General features: G+C 43.9%; 1 protein-coding gene across 1 annotated transcript in view; it reads right to left on the minus strand.

The window, feature by feature from the left end:
* The window catches only part of LOC103118968 (plexin-A4), a 519,644-nt gene that overhangs the window by 22,718 nt on the left and 469,275 nt on the right, over positions 1-27,651 (minus strand). The window contains exons 11-16 of the mRNA XM_060196590.1: positions 25,706-25,802; positions 25,199-25,389; positions 23,330-23,481; positions 14,772-14,889; positions 6,306-6,442; positions 3,918-4,085 (exon numbers count right to left, since the gene is read on the minus strand). Coding sequence (XP_060052573.1) covers positions 3,918-4,085; positions 6,306-6,442; positions 14,772-14,889; positions 23,330-23,481; positions 25,199-25,389; positions 25,706-25,802 — 863 coding nt within the window. The remainder of the gene's footprint in view (positions 1-3,917; positions 4,086-6,305; positions 6,443-14,771; positions 14,890-23,329; positions 23,482-25,198; positions 25,390-25,705; positions 25,803-27,651) is intronic.

Here is a 27,651-nt window from a genome sequence, read left to right on the forward strand (position 1 = left end):
GCCCTGCTTCACCACTTGTGAAGCTTTTCCCCTGCAGGTGGGGATCAGGGGCCCGAACCCAGGTACTTTTGCATTGTAGTGTGTGCATTTAACCATGTGTGCCATTGCCTGCCCCTCTCTGACTGCTTTCCTTCCTTCTTCTCACCCTCCAACTGCCCCCATACATATACCTATGTATGTGCATAGGTATACACGCAGGTATACCTATGCACATACAAACACACACACAACACAAAGACACCCAGAGAGGCTCTTCTGCCTGAGGCAATACTGAAGAATGAGCTCCTGGTGCCCATCCACCCATCCACCCATCCATCCATCCATCCATCCATCCATCCATCCATCCATCCATCCATCCATCATCAGTTGAACACACCCCCATCACTGTTCATTAGCAGCTGGAGCAAAGCCACACTTTCTGTCCACCTTTCCTCAAGACTGGTCTGATAGTGGTAGAACCCCCCCTGGTAGATTCAGCACAATCCTCTAGCCTCCCCCTCTTGATGCAGACACAACTTGGGGCCAGATGCTAAGTACCGGGGGGGAGACATCTGTTTCTGTGATGATGATGATGATGATGATGATGATGATGATGATGATGCTGATGGCATGAGAAAAGACCGAATTCAGTCAGGGGGTGAATTCTTAAGGATTTGCAAAGTAGGTCTATTGAGACAAAAAGAGAGTCCAGCTTCCTAGATGGACCAGGTCAGTTTGATGGATTGCTCCTCCCCCTTTATTTCTTCTATTCACATGCATTATGATCATGGATAGAGTTTCTATGATTTGAGATGCACAGAGCAACCGTTAAGTGCAATCGAGTATCATAGTGGAAAATGAGAGAGAGTTCAGCATTAGAACTAATCACTTGTATGTCTGAGCTTCTAGAGGATCCCAGGTTCAGTCCCTACCAGACAGAGCTGAGAAATGTTTTGATCACTCTGTTGAAAGTAAAGCTATAAATTGCTCAAAAATATTTTGACAAAGGTACACTTTAAAAAATATTGTATTATAATTTTCTCATTATGATAGAAACAGTAAGGAATAAGGAGAGAGAGGGAGAGAGATAGACACTTGCAGATGGGCCTCCATTGCTAATGAAGCTTCTCTCCTGCAGGCTGTGACTCAGGGCTTGAACCTGGATCCTTGTGCATACTAACCTGTGTGCTTTGCCAGGTAACACCACTCCCTGGCCCCTATTTGTTTTATTTTAATGAGAGGGTATCAGAGCAGTGGTCAGCTCTGGATTATAATGTTATAGGGGGTTTAACCTGGGACTTTGGAGCCTCAGGTTATGAAAATCATTTTGCATAACCATAATGCTGTCTACCCCATCCCACAAAGGTAGCCTTTCATTTAGGTGTGAGGCTAAGGGGACCAACCTTTTCCAATCTTTTTTCTTTTAAGGGCTAGACAGTAAGTATACCAGGCTTTCCAAGATGGGTCTATCAGAGTTCCTCAGCAGTGTCACTGCTGTGGGTAATCAACTCTAAGCACACATCCCAATAAACATGGTTGTGTTCCAATAAAACTTTATTTATAAAGCAGTCACCAGCCAGATTTGGCACTGGTTCTCTGAGAATAGTGGGAGGAGTTTCCTTGTTGACTTCAGCGTATGAACTGAACAGAGAATGTCAATTCAGATTCAAGAAATAATTCCAACTCTGGTTTTTATAGCTTTGCCCTCTATGTACAAAGTTAACTAAATCTGATATCTGGTATCATTTCCCAAGCCTACATAGGAACTCGCCACCTTTCTCAACAGCCCTCAGTTCCTGAACTTGATAAACTGGCACTGAGACACTACAACGTTCTGTTGCAATGATTACATAAATGTTCAGGGTGCCGTATGCTCTGTTTTTCAGAGACAAATCACAGGTTAATTCCTTCCCCAGAACTGCTGCTTGCTTTGGCAGCCGTGGATGGGCAACCTTTTACATGCACTTGTAATAGATGCAAAGATAAACCAGATTGCCAATTGTTGTTTTTGAAAAAGCTGAAATCTTGTGCCAAGTTCTCAGTCCAGATTGCGTAGGATGAGTTAGACTTCAGTTGCATTATATTAACCAATGTCATTGTATTCCTGTAAACACAGTTTTATTGAGATAGTTTTTTTCTTTCATTATTTTATTTATTAGATAGAGACATATAGAAAGGGAAGAGGATGCTAGAGAAGAAGAAAGACACCTGCTGAATTGCTCCATTGCTCATGAAACTTCCCCTGCCGCCTGCAGATGGGGACTGAGGACTTGAGCAAAGGTCCATGTGCACTGTAACATGTGTGCTCTACCAGATGTTCCACTACCTGACCCTGAGATTAAGTTTAAAAATGACAAAAGCTTGCTCTCTGGAGTGGACTTCTCTGAGTCCATCTCCATGGATGCAACTTAGGGAACCTAGAAATTTCTAGAAATCGCATCTCCCTGTTGCCCTGGCCCCAGACAATGGGACCAGTTGTGGTCTGAGTGGAAGTGGACTTGGGGAGGGAGCTGAGCAGGACACATCAATATGTGGTTTGCCTGTCTTTTTTTTTTTTCTTTTTTTTCAGCCATCTTGCAAAGGAATTGGCTGATGAGAAACTCTGGACTCAGGGAGATTAAAAAGCCCTTATTTAAGGTCATGTGGTTAGTGGGAAGTGAAAAATAAGGTGAGCCACTCTCTGGCCCCACATCCTATTCAGTCCCCACCTGGCTCTAATGCAGGGGTCCAAGCTACCCCTAGTCTCCTTGCTCTTAGCCTGTGCTCTGCCATAACTTCTCATCCCCACACTTTGTCCGGGGCCTGCACAGCTGATTCATACTGTGTATTTTCCTGGGCTACTGAGTCAAGTTAGGACTATAGAGTTCTAGATCCTCTAGGTAAGTAGCTCATGAGGAGATCTGAGCACAAGGCTCAGTTGTGAATGAGTGCAGAAGTCACCCTCTGGGCCAGATGGTGACACACCCAGCAGAGCACACACATTATCATGCACAAAGACCTGGGTTCAAGTCCCAGTCCCCACCTGCAGGGGAGAAGCTTCATATGCAGTGAGACAGAGCTGTAGGCCTCCCCCCCCCCCTTCTCTCTGTCTACCTCCATCTCCATTACCCCCTCCTGTTCTATGAAATAAAAGGGAAGGGGGAGTCATGACTACCAAGAGTTACAGAGTCAACATGCTGGCACTAAGCTCCAGCAATAACTGCTGATCAGGTTAGAGTCTAGAGGGTCTCTAACAGGGCATCAGGCTCTGTCTGTCTCCCTTTGCGATACCTGATCAGAAAACTCACATCTGTACTCAGGTGAGTGGAGGTATAGAGAATATGGTCCAACCACTGACTCTGAGGACTTCACAGCAAAGAGAAGGGACACAACACAGGTGCTAAGGTGAAGGACAGTAGGCAAGACTTCACAGGTATAGAGAGGATGGGTGTCCTAACTGGACCCAGGGGAACAGGAAGTGCTCTCCTTAAAGGGAGGGGCCAGAGGGAGTCAGATCTGCTCTCAAGACATTCTCTTCATTCCCTCAGCAAGACAACAATTATTTTTTATTGGGGTAATTAATGGTTTACAGTATACACAGTTGTTGGTACATGTGTATAATTTCCAATTTCTCATTTTTCTGCAAAATACTCTCACCACAGCCTTGGTCCTCCTCCACCATCATGCACCTGGACCTGAAAGCTCCCCCCCATCCCCAGAGTTCTTTAGTTTGGTGCAATACACCAAACCCAGTCCAAATTCAGCTTTGTATTTCTTCTTTCTATTCTTATTTCTCAACTTCTATCTATGAGTATGATCATCTCATATTCACCCTTCTCTTTCAAGAGGGTTATTAACTGACCTGTGGACATCAGTCCCCAGAACTGGCACTCCTCTTGCCTTTGAGAACTGAGGGAGGGAAGGCAAGGCTCAGAGGCAAAGCAGAAGTTGTTTCCTACCTGACAATGCTCCACTCTGGCTCGATCCGCACGATTGTAGGATCCTCCACATACTGGAAGGTGAGGTCCTGATGGTGGATTTTGGCCCTGTCCACCTGCACTGTCAGCTGCATGTCCAGCACCTCATCTGAGGATGTGGTATTGCAGACGATGTAGGAGGGGGAGCGCCTGCAGGGAGGATTGGAGGATGCTGGGTGTCCAGTAGAGTCTGGGGTCCTGTATGTCCCTGGTCCTTGGGCTCCTTTAGTCCATGGGTTAGCACTACCTTAGTTACAAAGCCCCAGGAACATGGGAGAAACACTCTCCCCATGACCAGTGTGAGACCATTTCTCCTCCTCAGAGCTCTCTGTCCAGTCAGGCCTCCTCCTAGGGCTCTGTCTTCAGCCTGCCTGGCCCCATTCTCACACATGATAGCTCATCTGGTCCCTATTCCTTGTTCCTGGGGTCTGATACCCTGGTCTGCCTTCAGCAAAAGCCCTATTAGGCTGGTTTAGGAAGATCCCTCTGCCCTTCAGACTTTCTCTTATATTTCCTCTCTTGTTCTGCTCTCCCCATTCTTCACTTCCCATTAGCCATTAGCCAAGACTGTGAGCTCCCAGGCTCTGCCTCTTCTGTCTTTTGAGATTCCCATCTCACCTTTACCAATACCTACTGCTATTCATCTGAATTAAGGATATATATGTATTTAGAGAGAGAGAGAAAGGGTTGAGTGGTAGTGCACCTGATTGAATGCACATGTTACAATGCACAAGAACTTGGGTTCAAGCCCCTAGTCCCCACCTGCAGGGGGAAAGCTTCACAAGTGGTGAATCAGGGCTGCAGGTAACTCTCTGTCTCTCTCCTTCTGTATCTCCCATTCTTCTCTCAATTTCTGGTTGTCTTTATCCAGTAAATAAATAAAGATAATAAAAAATATAAAAATAGATATAAGTATAGATATATATTTTTCCCCACCAGAGTTATTGCTAATGCTCAGTGCTTGCACCATTCCAGCACTGCCGGCAGCCATTTTTTTATACAGAGTGAAAGATGAGTAACAGAGAGAGAGAAAGAGAACATGAAAGACACCCGAATCACTGCTTCACTGCTTCTCCTGTGAATTATCCCCTGCAAGTGAGGATGTGGGGCTCAAAACCAGGACCTAGAACATGGTAACATATGCATTGCATTGGGTGCAGCAATGCTTGGAATCCTTGACCATTTTAAAGAGCTTTGAGTGGGCTGAATAGTATAATAGTTATGGAAAAATACTTTCAGGGCCTGTTGTTACTGTATCTGGTTGAGTGCACCTGTTTCCATGCAGAAGGAGCTGGGTTCAAGGCCCAGGTCTCCACTTGTAAGAGAGAAGCTTCACAAGCAGTGAAACCATGTTGCAGGTCTCTCTCTCCCTGTCAGGTTGTCTCTCTACTCCCTCATGCTTTATCTATCTTTATCTAATAAGTAACTAAGTAAATATAAAAATACATTTAAATTACTTTCATGCCTGAAGCTCTGAAGTCCTGGCTTGGCTTCAATCCCAGCACCACCATAAACTAGAGTTGAGAACTGCTATAATATCTTTCTCTCTCTTTCCTATTTCTCTCTCCTTAAAGTAAATACACTTTAAAAATCATAAGCTTCAGAGTTTTTTCTCTGTTTCTTACTTTCTTTACTTTTTTTTCTTACTGACAGCAAGGATTCGCTACTCTGGGTTAACTTTTGCAGACAGAGAGACAGCCACAGAGGGGGCAAAGACACCACAGCACTGAAGTTCCTCCCACTGTTTGGCTTGAACCTGGGTGGCACACAGGCAAAGCAGGCACCCTCCCAGGTGAGTTATCTCACTGAGGCCAGAGTGAGACTTTGTTGAACGCCAGGAAGCAAGTTTTGACCTGTTCTGCCCTTAGTCCTGGCACAGCCCTGAGTATAGCTTGCCTCTCTCTGCAGACCCTCACAGCAGCTGCTTACCACCCCACACTCCTGTCCTCCCCACAAATCTTTGGGTTCCTGGAAAGCTTGTCCTCCTGGGGCCAGATGGTGGATGCTTTCAGGTTCACACTCAACCTGCTGACTCTCAGTGGCTCCCCCTGTCTCTCCAGCAGCTGGCAAGGACTAAGGCCAAGGGAGAAGGTCTCCCAATTCCTAACTGTGTCCTGTGGAACCTCAGGGCTCTGAACATTAGGGGAACCAGGACACCAGAACAAAACGGTAGCAGCAGAATAATGGGCTCATCCAGAGAAGGGGTACCCAGTGCTCAGCATGCCCTCCTTCAAAGTGAACGACTGCTTTTCCAGGAAAGAGGGGACACTTCCTCCTGGGAGGAACCCCAACCCCAACCTCTGCATCCTCACTCCTCAGCATGGCCTCTGTGGTGTGAACCCCTGAACCTTCCCTTCCCCCATGAGTTACCTGTGGAAAAGGCAGGGCTGCTTCCCAAACGTCACCACCACGTTGCTGCCAGCATTCAGGTTGGTGCCTGTGATGGTCACTTGAGTGCCCCCTGACATGGGTCCCCGGCTAGGCTTCAAGTCTGAGAGCGTCAGCATCTGTGGAGGACAGGAGTGCAGCCTGAGCAGGCTGGGGTTGGGGGTGGAGGTGGAAGGGTGGCACCTCACACTCCCCTGAATTGCCTTCCTGAAATCCTCCTACTAAATGTGGCCTCCCAGAGAGTGGCCAGTTTTCCTGTGTGTGGACAAACAACACCCTGGCCCCTGAGAGTCTGCATCTTCCATTGTCATGAGAGTAAAAGGGGCCAGGAGGTAGTTCACCTGGTAAAGCTCTGCCTTACCATGGGCAAGACTCTGGGTTCAAGTCCCAGTACCACATGGAAACACCACCAGAACCACCACAGGGGAAGCTCCACAGGTAATGGAGCAGCATCAGTTGGTGGCATCAATCTATTATCTATTTATTGATACATCAAAGTAGACCTATCTACCATCTGTCTGTCTACCTATCATTTGTCTGCTTATCTATTATCTATCTATCTATCTATCATCTATCTTTAAAAAAAAGGAATAAAAATAAAGGTCTAGAAATCATCATGCATACACGGGCTTAGGTAAAAAATAAATAAATAAATAAAAATAAACTACACGAAAAACCTATTTCATCTGACATCTGAGAGAATGGCCTACATCAACAAACCAGGAGATGACAGGTGTTGGAGAAGTTGTGGAGAAAAGGGAAGTCTGCTTCACTGCTGGTGGTAATACAAACTGGTGCAGCCTTTTTGAATGACTGTATGGATGGTTCTTGAAAGAAATGGAAGTACCCCCCACCCCGAGAATGGGAGTATGGACCGACCAGTCAATGCCCATGCTCAGCAGGGGAGCAATTACAAAAGTCAGACCTTCCACCTTCTGCACCCCACAATGACCCTGGGTCCATACTCCCAGAGGGATAAAGAATAGAAAATCTATCAGGGGAGGGGATGGGATATGGTGATCTGGTGGTAGGAACTGTGTAGAGTTGTACTCCTCTTATCCTATGGCTTTGTTAATGTCTCCTTTTTTAAATAAATAAAAAAATTTTTTAAAATGAAAGTACCTTATGATCCAGTGATACCACTCTTGGGCACTTATCCAAAGGACACTCACACACTAGTTCAAAGGGACATATGCACTCCTGTGTTCATAGCTGTGTTATTCACAATAGCCACAGAGTGGAAACAACCTAAATGCCCATCAACAGATGACTGGCTAAAGAAGTTATGGGATATACATTCCATGGACTATTACTACACAATCAAAAAGATGTTATTGTGCCCTTTGGGATAAAATGATAGAACTGGAGGTGATTTTGCTTAGTGAAAAAATAAAGCAATGAAAGACAACTACCAGATGGTTTCATTCATATGTGGAATCTAGAGATCTGATTGACATTAGCTTGCCAAAAAACAAACAAACAATTCAGAAGCAAGCAAACTATTGTTTGTAAGACTTATGAGAACTATGGTGGTTATCTTTGGGAAGTGGGAGGGTAGGGATATGGAAATTTGGTGGTGGGTGTGGTGTGAAACTATACATTGTAATCTTACCATTGTAACATAACATTAATAACAAACAGAATACAAGAAAAAAGGATGGTCCAAGAGCCATCATGCATACATGGGCTTATGTGCATCATTTAAAACTAACTTTAAAATGAGTAACAGCATTAAGAATTTTGGCTATTCATTGACTTTATTTGCCCCCAAGATTATCTCTGGGGCTCCATGTCTGCATTACTCTACCACTTTCAGTGGTTTTTTCTTGTTTTTTCTTCTTCTCTCCTTCTTCTTTTAATATTTTTATTTTATTTGTTATTGAATAGAGAAAGAGAGAACTTGAGAAGGGAGGAGGAGATAGAGAGGGAGAGAGACAGACACCTGCAGCTCTACTTCACCACTTGTGAATCTCTCCCCTTGCAGATGGGGACCAGGGACTTGTGCACTGTAAGTGTGTGCACTTACCCAGGTGCACCACCACATGGACTCCTGGACTCTTCTTTTTACATTGCTATTAGTGATTTTATAGTAGTTTACAAGACTATAAAGATTATAGTTCCACACCACACCCAGCACCAAAATTCTGTCTTCTCACCCCCAAGATAACCACCATAGTTCTCACAAAGTCTTGTGAACATTTTGGTTAGTTTTTTTTTTTTTTTTCTTTTCAAGGTCATGAATTTTACTTCACTAAGATTCTACATACAAGGCAAACAATCTGGTACTTATCTTTCACCTCCTTACTTACTTCACTAAGCATCATCACTTCCAGTTCCATTCATTTTATCCTGAAGGACACAACATTCCATCTTTTGAAATTTTGACACATGGAATATATGTCCCATAACTTTCTCTCTCTCTCTCTTCCAGATAGAGGGTGAAAGAGAGACTTCACAGCATAGTTCCATTGCTTGTGAAGCTTTTTTATTTAGGTGATCCCATGTAGTGGCCAGGGACTCAAACCCTGGCCCCAGCCCTGGCCCATGACATTGTTAGCACTTTACCAGGGGAGCTGTTATTCTCATTTAAAAACAAATCCTTTATTTATTGGATAGAAACAGCCATAAATCAAGAGGGTAGGGGAGACAGAGAAGGAGAGAGAGAGACACTTGTAGCCCTGCTTCACCACTTACAAAGATTCCTCTCTGCAGGTGGGGACTGGGGGCTCAAACCTGGGTCCTTGAGCACTGTAACATGTGCATTCAACCAGGTGTGCCACCACCCGGTCCGCCAGGGTAGCTATCTATCCCTCTTTCTCTGAGCTGAATTTTTCAATGGCAAGCTTTAAATCCTCCTCTAACTTTCTTTCTTCCTATCCACCCCCACCCCTTCCAAGAGGTGAGCATTTATTGGGAGAAAATAAGGACAGAAAAGGAGAAGAAAATACAAGTTGTGTAGGCATGGAGACCAGATGGTGGGGGCAGGAGTTTCTGGGTCTTTCATGTTTTTTCCCCCTACCTAATTTTTTAAAATTTAATAATGGACATCAAGACTGCTGGGGCTCAAGTTGAGTGGCTCCAAACAGGGGGTAAGTCTCCGACCTTCCTTCGCCGGCTCAAGAAACCACACGACTCAGAAAGGAGGCATCGGGGAATATTCTGGTACGAACATTCATTTATTGGGAGAAGAGTACAGGTTTTTATAAAGAGTTAAACAAAGAACATTTTTCACATATGTCAAATATTATAGGTTTATTAAAGGTCAACTTGCCTCTATGATAGGGGGCTGGTATGACAAGAATTGATGAGATACATAAAAGTCAAAATGATTAGTCTCCATGATGCAGGCGAGTTAATTATTCAAAGGTATTTGAGAGAAGCAGAGGGGTTAAACCAGTAAGGTGGGGTAGAGACAAAGAAAAATAGAGCTTTATGTGAATCACAGACATAAAAGGGCACAAGGAAATAGAATTTGGGATCTTACTGCCTGGTATTGGTGGGGTGTATGATAGAGTGTGTTCTCCTTTATGATCAAAAGGTGAAGTTACAGTAGATGTGTGAACTTTGAGTGAGCCCTAAAGGAGGAAACCATTTGGCCTGCTGCTAGCAGGCGAAACTAAGTGTGAGAGGCTTGTAGGTTTTCTGTGAGCTTGAGAGACTAACAAGGAGAAACTGAGTCTGAGAGACTTTTCCCTCTTGGCTCAACTCTATAAGGAGAGAGGCTAACAAGTGGGGTGTCTTTCCAGACCTCCATCCAAGCTTTCACATAGTCCCACACAAGACCATATGATAAAAGGGGTACAATTCCACACAATTCCCACCACTAGAGTTCCGTATCCCATCCTTTCCCTTGAGAGCTTCCCTATTCCCTATTCAGACCCAGGATCATTATAGGATGCAGAAGGTGGAAGGTCTGGCTTCTGTAATTGCTTCTCTGCTGGACACGGGCACTGGCAGGTCAATCCATGTCTTTATATTGGATAGAAACAGCCAGAAATTGAGAGGAAGGTATATATCGAAAGGGAGTGAGACAGAGAGACATGTGCAACCCTGCTTCACCACTCCCAAAGCTTTCCCTTGCAGGTGGAGACTTGGAGCTTGAATCCAGGTCCTTGCACATTGTAACATATGCACTCAACCAGGTGGGCCACCACCCAGAACCCCTAAATATTCCTTTATAGTGCTGTATAATTTCATTGCCCTGACCATTCTACTGGACAGTTCATCATAACCATTTTACAGGTGAGATGCAGGTGAGATTACATGTGGCTTCTGAGGCCACATTGCCAGAAAGTATGTCTCCTGACTTCTGAAGGTGACCTGCTCCTTCCCCAGGCCTCACCAGAGAGCTGTCAAACTCCAGAGCTGGGGTGCCAAGGGCCCAGGAAAGCAGCAAAGCAAGCTGAGGGGATTGAGTGAGGAATGGGGGCTGGGGAGCTGGGAACTGAGGATTTCAAGTTGCAGTTTGTTCTTTCATTAGCATTTTAATAGGAAAAAAAAAAAACCAACTTTTCCCAGTCCCAGCTGAGAAGTCTGCATATGCATTTAAATGAAGCTCTCTCTTGCAGCCCCTCATTGCAGAGGAATCAGGAACCTTGCAGAAGCTGAACCCCTACTGGAGAGGGCTCCAGGGCTGGCCCCTGGCAACAGGAGGTTGAAGCTGGCACACCAGTGTTTGGCAGATGCATGCCCACATCTGGGTCCTTAGGGTACACATGAGGGTGTGCACTACAGGTCTGCATTGCAAAGCCAATCCCTCCTGCCTCTCAGGGCATCCCAGCCCAGCACTCCAGAAGCACTCACCAAGCCCCCAAGCCTGGGAGTGACTTTCTCTGACTCAGAATCTGGCTCTGATACCCATTTCCCCCTCCTACTGAGCAAAAGTGAGAGACCTTTCTATTCACAGCTCTGCCTACACAGCTGACTGTGGGACTCCAGACAGGTCACTTGAATTTTCTGATCACATCAGGGACCCTGGAGGTGGGCTTTCTGGTTCAATGCCACCTTTACTCTCTGTAAAGGGACATCTGGTAGTCCTGGGTTCTGTTGACCTCTTCAGAGAGAGAAGGGAGTGTGTGTGTGTGTGTGTGTGTGTGTGTGTGTGTGTGTGTGTGTGTGTGTGTGTGTGTGTGTGTGTAGTGGGGACTGGAGGGGTTTCTACCCAGGGGTAGGAATGACTAAACCCTTTCAGTTTTGTGGTAGCACCTCCCTCCCAGGCTGGCTGGGAAGTGGGGGTGAATAATCCTGAGGGTGGGGGTGAGGCTATTGAGATAAGTTTGAAAGTGGTGAGAAACCATCAATTATTCAAGGCATGCTTCATGGATATCTCATGGTGGGTTTGCATGGGAAATCCAATTCTGTCTCTCTGCTGCCACCTTTTCCTTCCCTTCCCTCGAGGAAAAGGAAAGGAGGATGCATCCTTTCTGTGAGCTCTAGAGACAGAGGAGCCTAAGAGCCCAAGCTCAAGATGACCTTGACCTCTGAGTTTTGGGGGATGGGCCCAAATACCAAAGTAGAGTCAAAATTTTGAAGAGTTAAAATAGAGTGAGACCCAACCATTGCCCCCAACCATGTCATGGGTAAGGAGCTCCCTAGAACACCCTGGGTGCTGAGCAATGCTCCTGAGGTGGGGCTCCTCAATATGTCCCAGGTCTCCTGAGGAGAGCTGGTCACAGGGGGGAAAGGGCAGGCCGGAGACAGAGCAGGGCAGCTAAGGCCAAAGGAAACCTCAGCATGACGGAGTGGTGGCTGTCCCTAAGGCTACCTCAGTCTTCACAAAGCCTTTGCTCATGGGATAAATTTGCTTCCAGACAGCACACTGGCTGCCCTAGACAGTCCAATGCTAGCTTTGGCCATTCAAACTTTACTGCCAGCTCACTGCAGAGCCAGATGAACTGCCAAGTCACAGCCTGAGAAATCATCTCAATGGAGAGAACTGTCTCCATTTGTTTCTCTTTCTCTTATTATCCCACCTCACTAGGGATATTGACACATGTACATATAATCATGTGTAATGTTTTATATATATAATATATAATATATAATATATAAGCCTTTTTATTATCTTTTATTGGATAGAGACAGCCAGAAATCTAGAGGGAAAGAGGAGATAGAGAGGGAGAGAGACACCTGCAGTACTGCTTCACCACTCACAAAGCTTTCCCCCTTCAGGTGGGAACTGGGGACTTGAACCTAGATCCTTGCGCTTGGTAATGTGCGCTGAACCAGGTGCACCACCTCCTGGCCCCAATCTTTTTGTTTTCCTTGTCACCAAGGCTTCACTAGAGCTTCATATCTGCATGACTCCACAGCTCCCAGAGGACTATGAGTTTTGTTTTCATATAGAGGGTAAAAAGGCAGAGAGGATGGAAGAAAAAAGGAGAGAGAGAAGGCAGAGCTACCACAGCACTGCTCCATTGTTTGTAAAGCTTTCTCTTGCATGCTGTTCTTGCATGTTGGCTGAGGGCTTGAACCTGGGGCCTCAAACATGGTCAACTGTGTGCTCTAACAGGTGAGGAGTCATCTCCTGGTCCCTATATGTTATTTTTTAATATGAATAATTCTTACATATTATATAATTCTTATATATTATAATAATTTCTAATATGAATTATTCTAGGAGAATAATCCTAGAGCTTCACATGTAAATAATACTGCTACATAGACTCCCCAGTCCAATTATTTTTAAAAAATATTTATTTATTTATTCCCTTTTGTTGCCCTTGTTTTATTGTTGTTACTGACGTCAATCTTGTTGGTTAGGACAGAGATAAATGGAGAGAGGAGGGGAAGACAGAGAGGGGGAGAGAAAGATAAACACCTGCAGAACTGCTTCACAGTCTGTGAAGTGACTGCCCTGCAGGTGGGGAGCCGGGGGCTCCAACCGGGATCCTTATGCTGGTCCCTGTGGTTTGTGCCACCTGAGCTTAACCCACCTCGCTACCACCCAACTCCCTCCAATTATTTTCTAGATTTATTTATTTAATGTGAGAGTCAGCCAGTCCATCATTTCAATTTATGTGGTGCCAGGGATCAACTTAGGAACCCTGTGCACGCAAATCTTATGTTCTACCATGTACCTACGTCTCAGCCACACCCAATTTGTATTCTATAGTTTGAGTTGGGGAATGGAGTTAGAGAGAAAGGCGAGAGAGCAAAACAGAGGGAAAAATAGAAGCAAAGACTTATAGGCACCGGTTCATCATTCATGAATTTCCCTTGGCTCTGTCCACAGTGCTCCCCTGTGGTGCTGTGACTGGCTCCCAGAACTTCCTTTGAGTTCAAGCTTTATACATCATGGCCATATAAATACACATGTATTTATCACTAGTTAACTTCTTTCTCTCTTTCTTTCTTTCTTCCTTTCTTTCTTTCTTTCTTTCTTTCTTTCTTTCTTTTCCTTCCTTCCTTCCTTCCTTCCTTCCTTTCTTTCCCTCTCTCTCTCTCTCTCTTTCTTTCTTTCTTTTTTTTCCCTCCAGGGTTATTGCTGGGGCTCAGTGCCAGCAATATAAATCCACTGCTCCTGGCAGTCATCTTTCATTTATTTATTTATTTTTAATTTTTTTCATTGGATAGGACAAAGAGAAATTGAGAGAGGAGGGACATAGAGGAAGAGAGACAGTGAAACCTGCAGACATGCTTCACTGCTTGTGAAGTGCCCTGCCTGCCCGGTGGGTGCTGGGGGCTCAAACCGAAATCCTTGTGCTGGTGTTTGAGCTTCACACTATGTGCACTTAACCCAGTGTGCCAACACACACCCCCTTTTTTATTGCCAACAGAGCTATTGTTGGGGCTTGGTGGAGGCACTACAAATCCACTGCTCATGGCAGCCATTTTTCTCTTTCTTCCTCTCTTTCTTTCTCTCTTTTTTTTCTTAGATAGGACAAAGAAAAATTAAAAACAGATGGGGAGATAGAGAGGGTCAGAAACATAGGCAATTGCAGACCTGCTTTACAGCTGGTGAAGTGGACCCCCTGCAGATGGGGAGCAGGGGCTCAAACCTTGGCCCTGGCACTTGGTAATATGTGCACTTGAGTGGGTGTACCACTACCCAGCTCCCCATCACTAGTTATCTTAGTATGTGCTGAATTTCACGTGGGAATTTCTTGAGATCTTTTCCAAAGATGATAGGGGTACAAAGGCTCAACAAGCAAGTAAAACTACACATGTATTAAATTGATTGGGTTGTTGGAAAAAAGCATGATGTATTTTTCTATGCAAAAATGCATCAAGACTTTTCTTATAACCCAACAGTACACATGTGTGTTCCTGCTTATTCAGTGACAACCAGCTTTGTTTATGAGGTTGACTAACTTCAAAAGAAAAAGGTGGGGGAAGGGTAGGAGAGGGAACAAGAAAGGGCATCTAGTCGACCTTCCACTGAAACTTAAACCCCCCCCCCCCCCATTGCCATCTTGACATCTGTATGCAAGTTAGGCCAGGACTCACCATGAAGTAGTAGAGCTGTGAGGACCGGGCCATAAACTCGGGTCGACATATAGCCACACAGATTTCCACAAAGCCAGCGTGCTGACTGGGTTTGGCTTCTCCCATTTCACACACAATCCTACAAGGAGAGAACAGACCCCATGGGTCACAGGAGGCCACGAGACTCCTAGCTGCCATCCTTGAGCCCCACAACTCCCCAGGCTTCCTTCTGTACAGCAGAGTCCAGGGGGAGGGAAGGGGAGATTATTCCACTGATACCCAACATTTGGTCCCTAAGACAGAAAGTTTTCTAGACCTGTGCACATATGATATAATAAATATCCTATTTTAATGTTATTAGTGATTTAATAAGATAACAGGTGTAATTCCACACCTTTTTTCACCACCAGAGTTTTGTGTCCCAATTCCCTCTATGGGAAACTGCATTAGTTCTTCTAAGATCACAGATATAGATTAAATATTATTTCTATAACTATATATATATGTTTTTGCCCATTTTAATGGTTCTGCATTCTCTTCCTTTCTAAGTCACACTTACTACTTCTGAGTATCCACTCTCCCCCTCTATCTCAGGGTCGTGATAAAATTGGAGTTCAGAGCCATCTGGTCAACTTCTTTTAACATTTACTCCTCTGGGAGTATGGACTAAAATTCCTTATGGGGTATAGAAGGTAGCAGTTCTGGCTTCTATAATTGCTTCTCCACTGGACATGGGCACTAGCAGATCAATCCATACCCCCAATCCGTTTCTATCTTTCCCTAGTGTGAATTTTCCTGTTTTACAAATAAAGAAATTGAGGCATAGACATGTTATCCAATTATCCAAATGCTATCATCTATCCATCCATTATCATCTAGCTAGTTAGCTGATAATTTATCTGTATAATCACTTACTTATCCATATGACCAGCTATTATTTATCTAACTAGTCAGCAATCTACATATTTATCCATGTAGTCCTCGACTTACTGTTCATTTGCCCACCTATTTATGCATCTATTTAGCTACCACATATCTAGTCCATGTATAATATATACACATGCAACGTATGTGAAAAGCTATGCTATTGTTATGTACACACAAGAATAAATGCTGTATGTAGGGAGTCGGGCTGTAGTGCAGCGGGTTAAGCGCAGGTGGCGCAAAGCACAAGGACCGGCATAAGGATCCCGGTTCGAGCCCCGGCTCCCCACCTGCAGGGGAGTCGCTTCACAGGCGGTGAAGCAGGTCTGTAGGTGTCTATCTTTCTCTCCCCCCTCTCTGTCTTCCCCTCCTCTCTCCGTTTCTCTCTGTCCTATCCAACAACGACAACAACAATAATAACTACAACAATAAAACAACAAGGGCAACAAAAGGGAATAAATAAATAAAATAAAATATTTTTTAAAAAATGCTCTATGTATACCACATACAACATTTAATCTAAACATGCATAAATATAGATAGGATTTATAATAGGAAATGAGACAATTAACTACTCACTGTTCTAAACCTTTCTTGCTTTCCCTAACAACCTGTTAGGGCCTTCCCTTCAGGTTATTGTCAACAAAGCTCTACTTCATCCTTTCTATCAGATCCGTACTATTTCAAACAATGCCCACACCTTCATTCATTTAACCATCCTCCATCGATATCACTTAGCCTACCTAAATTATTCTCCCACAAAGTGAACCAACTTATACATACATCCTTAAACATTTTGGATTTGTTTATTATAATAGATTTCTGAGGAGGTGACTTGGTGGGTCAAATAGTCGGTACACAGAGGTGGAGACAAATAATCCTACCCTGCTGATTTGCACTTCTACCAACTGCGGTTGAGTGGATTATTCACTCCTTTGTCAACCCTAGAGATTAGCAATCCTTTGAAAGGTTTTCCAATAAAAATATATCACTTCTGTTTTATTTCCCTGATTATTAGCAAGGATATAGATGCATCTTAATGTGTGTGAGCACACATGTTTTAATCCTCCATTGCATTTCTTTTGATTTATCTGAAGCCCTGTCTTTATTTTGCAAGTGGATTATCTTCTGGTAGGAGTTTCTGAGTGAGAGGTATTAACTTGTGTCTGAGATAAGTATAGCAAAGTATAGCAATTATTTTCTCTCACTTGGTCATCTGTCTTTGAACCTCAATGATAGTACCTTTACCACACTACAGTTTAAAAATATCTGTGTAGTTAAGTTGCTCCTTGTTCTCATCTTATGTTTCTCTTAGAATTTTGAGGAAGAATCCAGTGATAAACCTACTGTTGGATTTTGTCTTTCCAGATAATACAATCAAAGCATGTCCAATGTTAATAAAATAGTAAGTGCTTAAAAGCGTTTTCCATATACATATTGGGTTGTCTGAAAAGTCAGTATGTATATTTTTCAGACAAGATCAGGTGTGTTCAGGGTAGTATGGCTGTAGAGAAGATGTATATTTTTCTGTGTGAAAGTGTGTCATGACTTTTTTAAAAAGAATTTTTAAAAATTGTTATTGTCATTATTTATTTATTTATTGGATAGAGACAGCTAGAAATTGAGAGGGAAAGGTAATAGAGAGAGAGAGAGAGAGAGAGAGAGAGACAGGCAACACTGATTCACCACTCACAAAGCTTTCCCCCTACAGGTGGGGACAGAGACTCGCATCTGAGTCCCTGCTCATTGTAACATGTGCCTTCAACCAGGTGTGCTAACACCTGGCCCCTGTTATGACTTTTTTAAATAATCCAATAGCCCCTTGCAGAACCAGCTAGCAAGATTCATTGTCAGCATTTTGTATGCATATTTCCAGTTTAGCTTTTCTTTCAAAAGATCAGTTAGAAACTCTGTATTATGCTTGGTAACATATCTTTTTTTTAAGATTTTATTTTTTTTATGAAAAAGATAGGAAGAGAGAGAAAGAACCAGATATCACTCTGGCTCATGTGCTGCCGAGGATTGAATTTGGGACCTCATGCTTGAGAGTCCAAAGTTTTATCACTGTGCCACCTCCCAGACCACTTGATAACATATCTTATTTACTTATTTATTAACTTTACCAGAGAATTGCTTAGCTCTGTTTTATGGGTTGTGCTGAGGATTGAACATGGGATTTTTTTTTTGGTGCCTTTGGCTTTCTGAAAGTCTTTCTGCATAATCACTATGCTATCTCCCCAACCCAATAACCTATATTCTTAATATATCCTCTTCAGTATATGCCTGGTCATGATTCCTTTATATAATAGCAGATTTAGTGACTGGGCAGTTGACTCTCCTTTATGTATATGATAATTATATGAATTCCTCAATTTCCTATTTTTAGACATAAAACTACACCTAAATTTTTTCACTTTTATAAAGAGGGTAAAGATAAGAATTTGTATAGACAAAACTTTGTGCATTCTGGCTATTTAGAGAACGTTCTAAAAGGATTATGTGCAGACTAGCTACTTTCTATCCATATTCTAAATAGCCTTCTAGAAAGTTTGTCTCACCATCACAGCTAATGAAATTGAAACAGTTATCAAAAATCTCCCCAAAAATAAAAGTCCTGGACCAGATGGTTTTACAAATGAATTCTACAAAACCTTCAAAGAAGAACTAATACCACTACTTTTAAAAGTCTTCCAGAAGATTGAAGACACTGTAATACTCCCTGCCAGCTTCTATGAAGCCAACATCACCCTGATACCAAAAGCAGACAGGCACACAGCCAAAAAAGAAAACTACATACCAATATCTCTGATGAACATAGATGCGAAAATATTGAACAAAATTCTAGCCAACCGGATACAGCAGTATATCAAAAAGATTGTTCATCATGACCAAGTGGGGTTTATCCCAGGCATGCAAGGTTGGTTTAATATATGTAAATCAATCAATGTGATCCACCACATCAACAAAAGCAAGACCAAAAACCACATGGTAATATCATTAGATGCAGAGAAAGCCTTTGACAAAAATACAACATCCCTTTATGATCAAAACACTACAAAAAATGGGAATAGATGGAAAATTCCTGAAGATAGTAGAGTCTATATATAGCAAACCTACAGCCAACATCATACTCAATGGTGGAAAACTGGAAGCATTTCCACTCAGATCAGGTACTAGACAGGGCTGCCCACTATCACCATTACTATTCAACATAGTGTTGGAAGTTCTTGCCATAGCAATCAGGCCGGAGCAAGGAATTAAAGGGATACAGATTGGAAGAGAAGAAGTCAGACTCTCCTTATTTGCAGATGACATGATAGTATACATGGAAAAACCTAAGGAATCCAGCAAGAAGCTTTTGGAAATCATCAGGCAATACAGTAAGGTGTCAGGCTACAAAATGAACATTCAAAACTCAGTGGCATTCCTCTATGCAAACACTAAGTTAGAAGAAATTGAAATCCAGAAATCAATTCCTTTTACTATAGCAACAAAAACAATAAAATATCTAGGAGTAAACCTAACCAAAGAAGTGAAAGACTTGTATACTGAAAATTATGATTCACTCCTCAAGGAAATTGAAAAAGACACAAAGAAGTGGAAAGATATTCCATGTTCATGGGTTGGAAGAATTAACATCATCAAAATGAATATATTACCCAGAGCCATCTACAAATTTAATTCTATCCCCAACAAGATCCCAAGCACATTTTTTAGGAGAATAGAAAAAATGCTACAAATGTTTATCTGGAACCAGAAAAGACCTAGAATTGCCAAAACAATCTTGAGAAAAAAGAACAGAACTGGAGGCATCACACTCCCAGATCTCAAACTGTATTATAGGGCCATTGTCATCAAAACTGCTTGGTACTGGAACATGAATAGACACACTGACCAGTGGAATAGAATTGAGAGCCCAGAAATGAGTGCCCACACCTATGGACATCTAATCTTTGACAAAGGGGCCCAGACTATTACAAGGTGAAAGCAGAGTCTCTTCAACAAATGGTGTTGGAAACAATGGGTTGAAACATGCAGAAGAATGAAACTGAATCACTGTATTTCACCGAATACAAAAGTAAATTCCAAGTGGATCAAGGACTTGGATGTTAGACCAGAAACTATCAAATACTTAGAGGAAAATATTGGCAGAACTCTTTTCCGCATAAATTTTAAAGACATTTTCAATGAAACGAATCCAATTACAAAGAAGACTGAGGCAAGTATAAACCTATGGGACTACATCAAATTAAAAAGCTTCTTCACAGCAAAAGAAACCACTACCCAAACCAAGAGACCCCTCACAGAATGGGAGAAGATCTTTACATGTCATACATCAGATAAGAGTTTAATAACCAATATATATAAAGAGCTTGCCAGACTCAACAACAAGACAACAAATAACCCCATCCAAAAATGGGGGGAGGACTTGGACAGAATATTCACCACAGAAGAGATCCAAAAGGCCGAGAAACACATGAAAAAATGCTCCAAGTCTCTGATTGTCAGAGAAATGCAAATCAAGACAACAATGAGATATCACTTCACTCCTGTGAGAATGTCATACATCAGAAAAGGTAGCAGCAGCAAATGCTGGAGAGGGTGTGGGGTCAAAGGAACCCTCCTGCACTGCTGGTGGGAATGTAAATTGGTCCAACCTCTGTGGAGAACAGTCTGGAGAACTCTAAGAAGGCTAGAAATGGACCTACCCTATGACCCTGCAATTCCTCTCCTGGGGATAGATCCTAAGGAACTCAACACATCCATCCAAAAAGATCTGTGTACACATATGTTCTTGGCAGCACAATTTGTAATAGCCAAAACCTGGAAGCAACCCAGGTGTCCAACAACAGATGAGTGGCTGAGCAAGTTGTGGTATATATACACAATGGAATACTACTCAGCTGTAAAAAATGGTGACTTCACCGTTTTCAGCCGACCTTGGATGGACCTTGAAAAAAATAATGTTGAGTGAAATAAGTCAGAAACAGAAGGATGAATATGGGATGATCTCACTCTCAGGCAGAAGTTGAAAAACAAGATCAGAAAAGAAAACACAAGTAGAACCTGAAATGGAATTGGCATATTGCACCCAAGTAAAAGACTCTGGGGTGGGTGGGTGGGGAGAATACAGGTCCATGAAGGATGATAAGTGACATAGTGGGGGTTGTATTGTTAAATGGGAAACTGGGGAATGTTATGCATGTACAAACTATTGTATTTACTGTTGAATGTAAAACATTAATTCCCCAATAAAGAAATAAATTTTTTAAAAAAGGGAATAAATAATAAAAATAAATAAATATGGCAGAAGTTGAAAAACAAGATCAGAAAAGAAAGCACAAGTAGAACCTGAAATGGAATTGGCATATCGCACCAAAGTAAAAGACCCTGGGGTGGGTGGGTGGGGAGAATACAGGTCCATGAAGGATGATAGAAGACCTAGTGGGGGTTGTATTGTTATATGGGAAACTGGGGAATGTTATGCATGTACAAACGATTGTATTTACTGTTGAATGTAAAACATTAATTCCCCAATAAAGAAATTAAAAAATTAAAAATAAATTTAAAAATTAAAAATAAACAAACAAACAAAAAAAGAAAGTTTGTCACAATTTGTTCTCCCACCAAGAATGCATTATTATGTTTTCCTCTTCTCTAGGCACTGATGTTTACAAATTATCTTGCATCTGATGTTTTATTTTTCATTTCAGTTCATTGACTGCTACTGATGTTAAACTTGCTTCCACGTGGCTTTTGGTTCTTTGGGCCTTGCAGATTTATCCTCAGTTTTTTGGCTTATTTTGTGATATCTGCTTTTCAACCCTAAAACCATTTATGTGCTATGAAAAAGATTCTATTGACTATAATAGGTGAAGCTACCATAAAGTCATATTTCAATTATACCACCATAAAAATAATTAAATAATATAATAATTTAAATCTCCACTGTTAAGAAATCAGGAGAAGTTGTCAAAACAACAGAATGAACTAGAGGACAGAAAAATGATAAAAGATAAATTAAATCAGTAATCTAGATGGTTATTAAAGCAAAAATACTATAAAAGGTCATATTCCCACACTCCCAGTTATCACCCATATTTTACTTTCCAATGACTGTTGATGAGTGAGTTCTGGAATTTAATGTACCCAGACCTCCTACTCATTGCCTTTATAATTGTTTTCCCATTGCAGTTACATATTGAGCACCTTCCCCTTCTTGAAACCACACAGATTTTCACACATATTTTCTTCTAATCTCTTCCCAATTTCACTTATTACACTTAACTCTTTAATCCATTTGGAATTCGTTTTGATGTCTAATACGAGATAAAGCTGATGTTGTACTTTTCTTTCAGAGAGCTAACCAGCGCCGATTACTGAATAATATATTCTTTCCTTACTTATTTGAAATGTTACCTTTAGCACATGCTAATTTTTTTAAGTCAGGCTTCTTTTTCTGGGTATTCTATCTTCTTCTACAGATCTAACTAGCATTTGTTGTAATCCTGTGGCTTTATAATAATAATTTTTATAGCTGGCTGCCCGGATCCCAAACAAGGCATTTTAAAGTCACCCAAATCACAACTTATCAGTTGTAGCCTGCTTTGGTTTAGATCTAGGAAAGACTTGGAAGGAATCACAGAAAAATCTCTGGGTAAAGAGTCTATGATGGTGGCTGGGTCGTGGTGTACCTGGTTGAGTGCACGCATTACAATGCGCAAGGACTCGGGTTCAATTTCCTGGTACCCACCTGCAGGGGGAAAGCTTCACAAATGGTGAAGCAGATCTGCAGGTGTCTCTCTGTCTCTCTCCCTCTCTATCACTCCCTTCCTTTCCAATTTCTGGCTGTCACTACCCTATAAAGATAATAAATTTAAAAAAAAAAAAAAGAAGAATCTATGATGAACCATGGAGGTAAGCCCTACCAAAATAAGCTAAGAAGCCTCTAATCATCAAATCTACAATGGGAATCTTGGAATGAGCTTGATGGAAAGCATGAGAAACTCAAGGTAGCAAAGCCAATATATTGTTCCAGTGTCACTACAGTCAAGCAAGACCCAGAATACAGAAGTGTTAACTGTGCAGACCTGCATCATAGAAGCTTTGCAGAGAGTCAATAATGTATGCAGGCAGGGCAAATGACAAGCTTCCCTTCTGAGAGGGGACATAAAGACATCCCCTCCCAGAAGGTATAAAAGAAAGATCTGATGGGTTTGGTCAACTTTTCATGGTGATTTCTGTTTGCTGGGCTGGAAACGTGTATTTATTTTCTTGCAAGGCTCATGGGTCTTCTTCAGCAGGTGGGTTGAAGACAAGTCACTCAGTGAATGACCAACTAATTTGATGCACCTGCTGGCATTGCAGAGAGAGAAACTCTCAGACCCACAGGTCCTCAGGAACAACAGAGACAATTTCTTTCATAATTGGGGAATGACAAGCAAGAGGAATCAGGGACAGTTGAGGGAAGTGGGGTAAAGAAATAGATTCAACACTTCTCTTGCAGATTTCAATATGGCTTCCTTTACCTCCTCCCACCACCACCCCTGGGAGGAAGCAGCTCTCACTTTTCTCTCCCTTCACCTTTTCACACACCTGCCAAGATGGCCACTAGCTAGTCTCAGGGAATTGGAGGCAAGAGAGCTTCTACTTACTGTTCAGCTGGGATGTAGCCATCCACCAGTGGGCTGCACTCCACACCAGCCACCTTGACATGGGAAGCAATGTCCCGGAATTCTAAGCCCAGGTTCTCCCCTCGGATGGTGACTTTTGTGCCACCTTCCCGGGGGCCAGTCACTGGAATTATCTACAGGAAGCAAGCACAGTCATGTGACATTGGCCCAGAGGGAGCCATCACTCAACTCAGTCGTTGGTGGCATAAGTTAAGGCTGTTGGCTCTTCTCCACCATCCCCTCCACACTCCGAGTTGGGTCCAGGCCCACATGGTGCTTAGATCTAGGACTCAGAATGACAGGAGCTTCCACAGAACAGTCTCTGCTGGGCTGTTTTAGGAACAGGGTTTTATATCCCTGCTTTCTCTCTTCACTGGCAGAAGAAAAGGATTTGGCATATGATCCCAGCACTGCTGGGCCATTCACAGAAAATGAATGAAAATGAAACCTTCTAGCAGTTGCTCCTGTTGGTTCTCTGAAGAAGAAAGATGACCTTGGGGGCAGGTGGTGGTGCACTGGGTTAAGCACACACAGTACAAAGTGCAGGGACCCAGCAGAAGGATCCCAGTTCAAGCCTCCGGCTCCCCACCTACAGGGGAGGGGTCACTTCACAAGTGATGAAGTTCTATTTTTCTCACCCTGTCTGTCTCCCCACCCCCTCTCAATTTATGCCTGTGCTATCCGATAAAATAGAAAAAAATGGCTGCCAGGAGCAGTGGATTCCTAGTGCAGACACTAAGCTACAGTGATAAACCTGGAGGCAAAAAGAAAAAGAAAAAGAAAGAAAAGAAAAATAACCAAGCCTCCTACCTCCAGCTTTTTCTCACAAAGCATCTACCCACCTCTCTAGCTCCTTTTTCAATGTCCCTTCCTCCCCAAATTGCATGTCCTCTCTTCCACTGACGTTTCAGAGCAACTTCTCTGTTTGCCTTTCCAAGGACCATGATTTCCCTCTGGCTCCTCGTCCTGACCCTAAATCTCTAGGGATGGTGGTGTCCCTTCTCTTAATGGCTGTTTGAGTGACATCACCACATTTACTTCATGAGTTGTGATTATACTGGAAGCCACAGCTATGCAAGGACCTTCTACCATCAGATACTCAATCCCAACCTTCTTGGGTCATCACTGTCTAGCTGGGGGTCTGATAAGCATCGGCTTAACTAAGATCTTAGCCTCAGACATTGGCCAGAAGGATTGGCTTTGCCTGCCAGGACACCACAGTGGACACTGTCAGGGGAGATTATATGTATATTAGAGGCTGAGTGGTAGTGTACCTGGTTGAATTTTATTGCATATTATCATGCTCAAGTCCCAAGGTTCAAGCCCCTGATCTCCCTGCAGGGGGGAAGCTTCAGAAGTGTTGAAGCAGTGCTGCTGGTTTCTCTTCCTCTTTCCTCACCTCTTAAAGTATTTGTATTTGTTAATTATCAGATAGAAACAAAGAGAAATTGAGAGACGAGAGGGAGAATAGTGAGGGAGAGAGACAAAGACACCTGCAGCCCTGCTTCACCACCTGTGAAACTTTCCCCCTGCAGGTGGGAACCAAAGGCTTGAACCTGGGTCCTTGCTCACTGTAATGTTTGTGCTCAACCAGGTGCACAACCACCTGGCCCCCTCTTTCCCTCTCTATTTCTCTTTCCCTTCTCAATTTCTCTCTGTTATATCAAGTCAAAAAAGGTGGGGGGGGGGTGGCTGTCAGGAGCAGTAGATTCATCACACAGGAATGAATGAAATGTTGGGATTCAAGGTCATACTTCAGGAAAGATGCTGTACAACTCCTACCACCTAAAGAGTGGCATTCAAGGTGCAGTCCAGATCAGCGGGCTGGGGGGGGGGGGGTGGAGTCCTTACCTCCGTGATGCGGGGATTTGTGCATTTGCTATTGGCACCCGACAGCTCCAGCCATGGACTCTCGTGAAGTGGGCAGTGCTGGCGCAAGGTGCACTGGCCCTGGGCCTGGCACCAGCCACACTCAAAGTCCGGGTCCGCCTTGAGGCACAGCCCGCAGCTCTCACGCATGGCACCGCACTTATACAGATGCACTGCAGGCAGAGGGCAGAGCGCATATGAGAGGCAGTGGGGCCAGGACATGGGGACAGGGAGCACTGCTGTCCCCTAGACACAAAGCTGCCTGATCTCCTGAGCCATTCCAATCAAAGGGAACTTGGACTGTGAACTTGAAATTGATGAGGGTGTGATGTCTCTCTCCTTCCTGCTGGCCCTGCCCAGCCACCCCATCTCTAAGACCATGGGCGGGAAGTCACAGTGCAGTGAGGGAGGCTGGAGGGCCTGGGTGGGAAGGGTATCCCAGGGTCAGAGGGAACGGGGGACACCCAGGAAGTGGGAATCCTGTGGCACCTTTGTTTTGAGCTGGGTTGTCGATGTTGAAGTGGCCATTCCACACGACCATCAGCTCCACGGGCAGGCTGTTGATCTCCATACCTTCATAGGAATACTGCAGCCAGGTGGGCGGTGGAGAAAGGTAGGTCACTGAGATGCTGGGGAGGGGAGGAGGGCTCAAGCAGGAGAAGGGGTATACTTGGGTATGGCCCCATTTGGAAAGCAGGGTGGTTCGCAGAGCAGACCTGAGCAGGCTTATTTTTCCTCCACCCTCTATCTCCCCCTTTCTGCCTTTCCCCTCAAAATTCTGCTTAGTGAGAGCAACCAGTTCCCTCCACTGGGGCCTTTGATTCCTTAAACCTGGATGCTTCTCCAAGACCCTGGGCCAGGTGACAGTTCCTGGGCAAGGGCAGAGGCAATGGTTGCAGAAAGGAAGGAGGGAAGGTCCCAGAGGATAGCGGCCAGAAAGCCACAGTACCTCCAGGTTCTTTGCTCTGGGAAAGCTTCCCCGCCCTCTGGCCTCTCAAACTGACACACAATCCACCCATCCAAATAAACACACACACTTCTGCCTAGTTGCATGATAAAGTGACTTGGAAGAGAGTTGAGCCTGCACATATGTGAGACCTTGGTTAGAACCGCCCCCAACAACAAATATCTTTCCATGAATACATGTAGCAGCTGTGTACAGAAAGCTGTTCACGTGTTTGTGCATGTGTGTATGCCTGTATACAGGCTCTTCTGGGAGAACGCCACAAATAAAAGGGACTTCAAGAATCACACAGGCCCGAATGGCTTTCTCTGTCCCTCCCCCACATCCTGCAATCCTGACCATGAAATATTACAGAAGTCATTAACCCCAAGGGCTCCCTATCACCCCCTCCATCTCCAAGGAGATCACTCTCATTTCTAGACACTCCCTCTTCCAAGACCTTCATCCCTTGGAGGAGGGGTATGAAATGCGGGGTGGGGGTTCTCTGCCTCCAGACAGCTGGAGACCCACTGCTTCCCCAGATGCCCACCTCTGCTCTGCTTAGCATTTATAGCTTTCTGTAATCAGTGGGTAGTTAATCTACTCCAAGTCCAGAGCTGCAGAGGCCTGTGTCTGGCTCCCGGGGGTGCAGGAGGTTAAATTCCCCATAAAGTCTGGCCCAGACAGTGGCTGATGTCACTCATGACCTTAGCAGAGTGCATCTCACTCTCTCCACCTGCTATATCAAAGAGAAGCCTTGGCTTTATGAGGATAGTCTTCCCTCTGCCTGTTCCCTTAGCTGGAACTCTGAGATCTTCTGCTGGAATGTTCAGTCCATCAGGCCAACAAAGCTGAATGAGAAGTATGTAGGCTGCAGGGCCATGTCTTAAGTCCAGGGGATACAGCAGATTCCCGCCCAGCTGTGCTCCAGTAATGCAGGCAGGGTACATTCATTCAAGCTCTGGCCTTGGTTAATCAGGGCACGGGCGTGAATACCTGAGGCCACTGTGGCCCTTGTGGCCCCTGGAAGGTGAGTCTGGAGCCCTCGGTCTCAGGGCCAGCACTACAGCTGGTCAGCTGCCCTGAAGAGCTCAGGCTTTTGCGATCACTAGTGACTGAGAGGTGGGAACCATAGGCTATTATTAGCATCACTTGACATTTCCCAGGAGCCACGTTCTAAAGCAAGCCAGTGCTAAATACTCCATAGCTCCCTCTTCCCCCTGCTGCCTGCATCTCTCTCCATAGGCTCCTTGGAGGAGCCCAGGACCTGTCCCTGACTACTGGACTATAAACAGATGCCTGCATCCCGGCGCCCAATCCCATCCCTCAGCGAGTTTTCTTGCATATCTCACTCCTTACAACTTTTGGTCACCAACCTCCCTCCCAACACAAACTTGGCGGGGGGGGGGGGGTGTTGCCTCTGTTATACCTTTATCCTCCCCATTCCAAAGAGCTCAGGGACTTTAGAAATGAAGCCACAGAGCTGATTCTC

Source organism: Erinaceus europaeus, chromosome 8, assembly GCF_950295315.1.
Source record: "Erinaceus europaeus chromosome 8, mEriEur2.1, whole genome shotgun sequence".
Lineage (NCBI taxonomy): Eukaryota > Metazoa > Chordata > Mammalia > Eulipotyphla > Erinaceidae > Erinaceus > Erinaceus europaeus.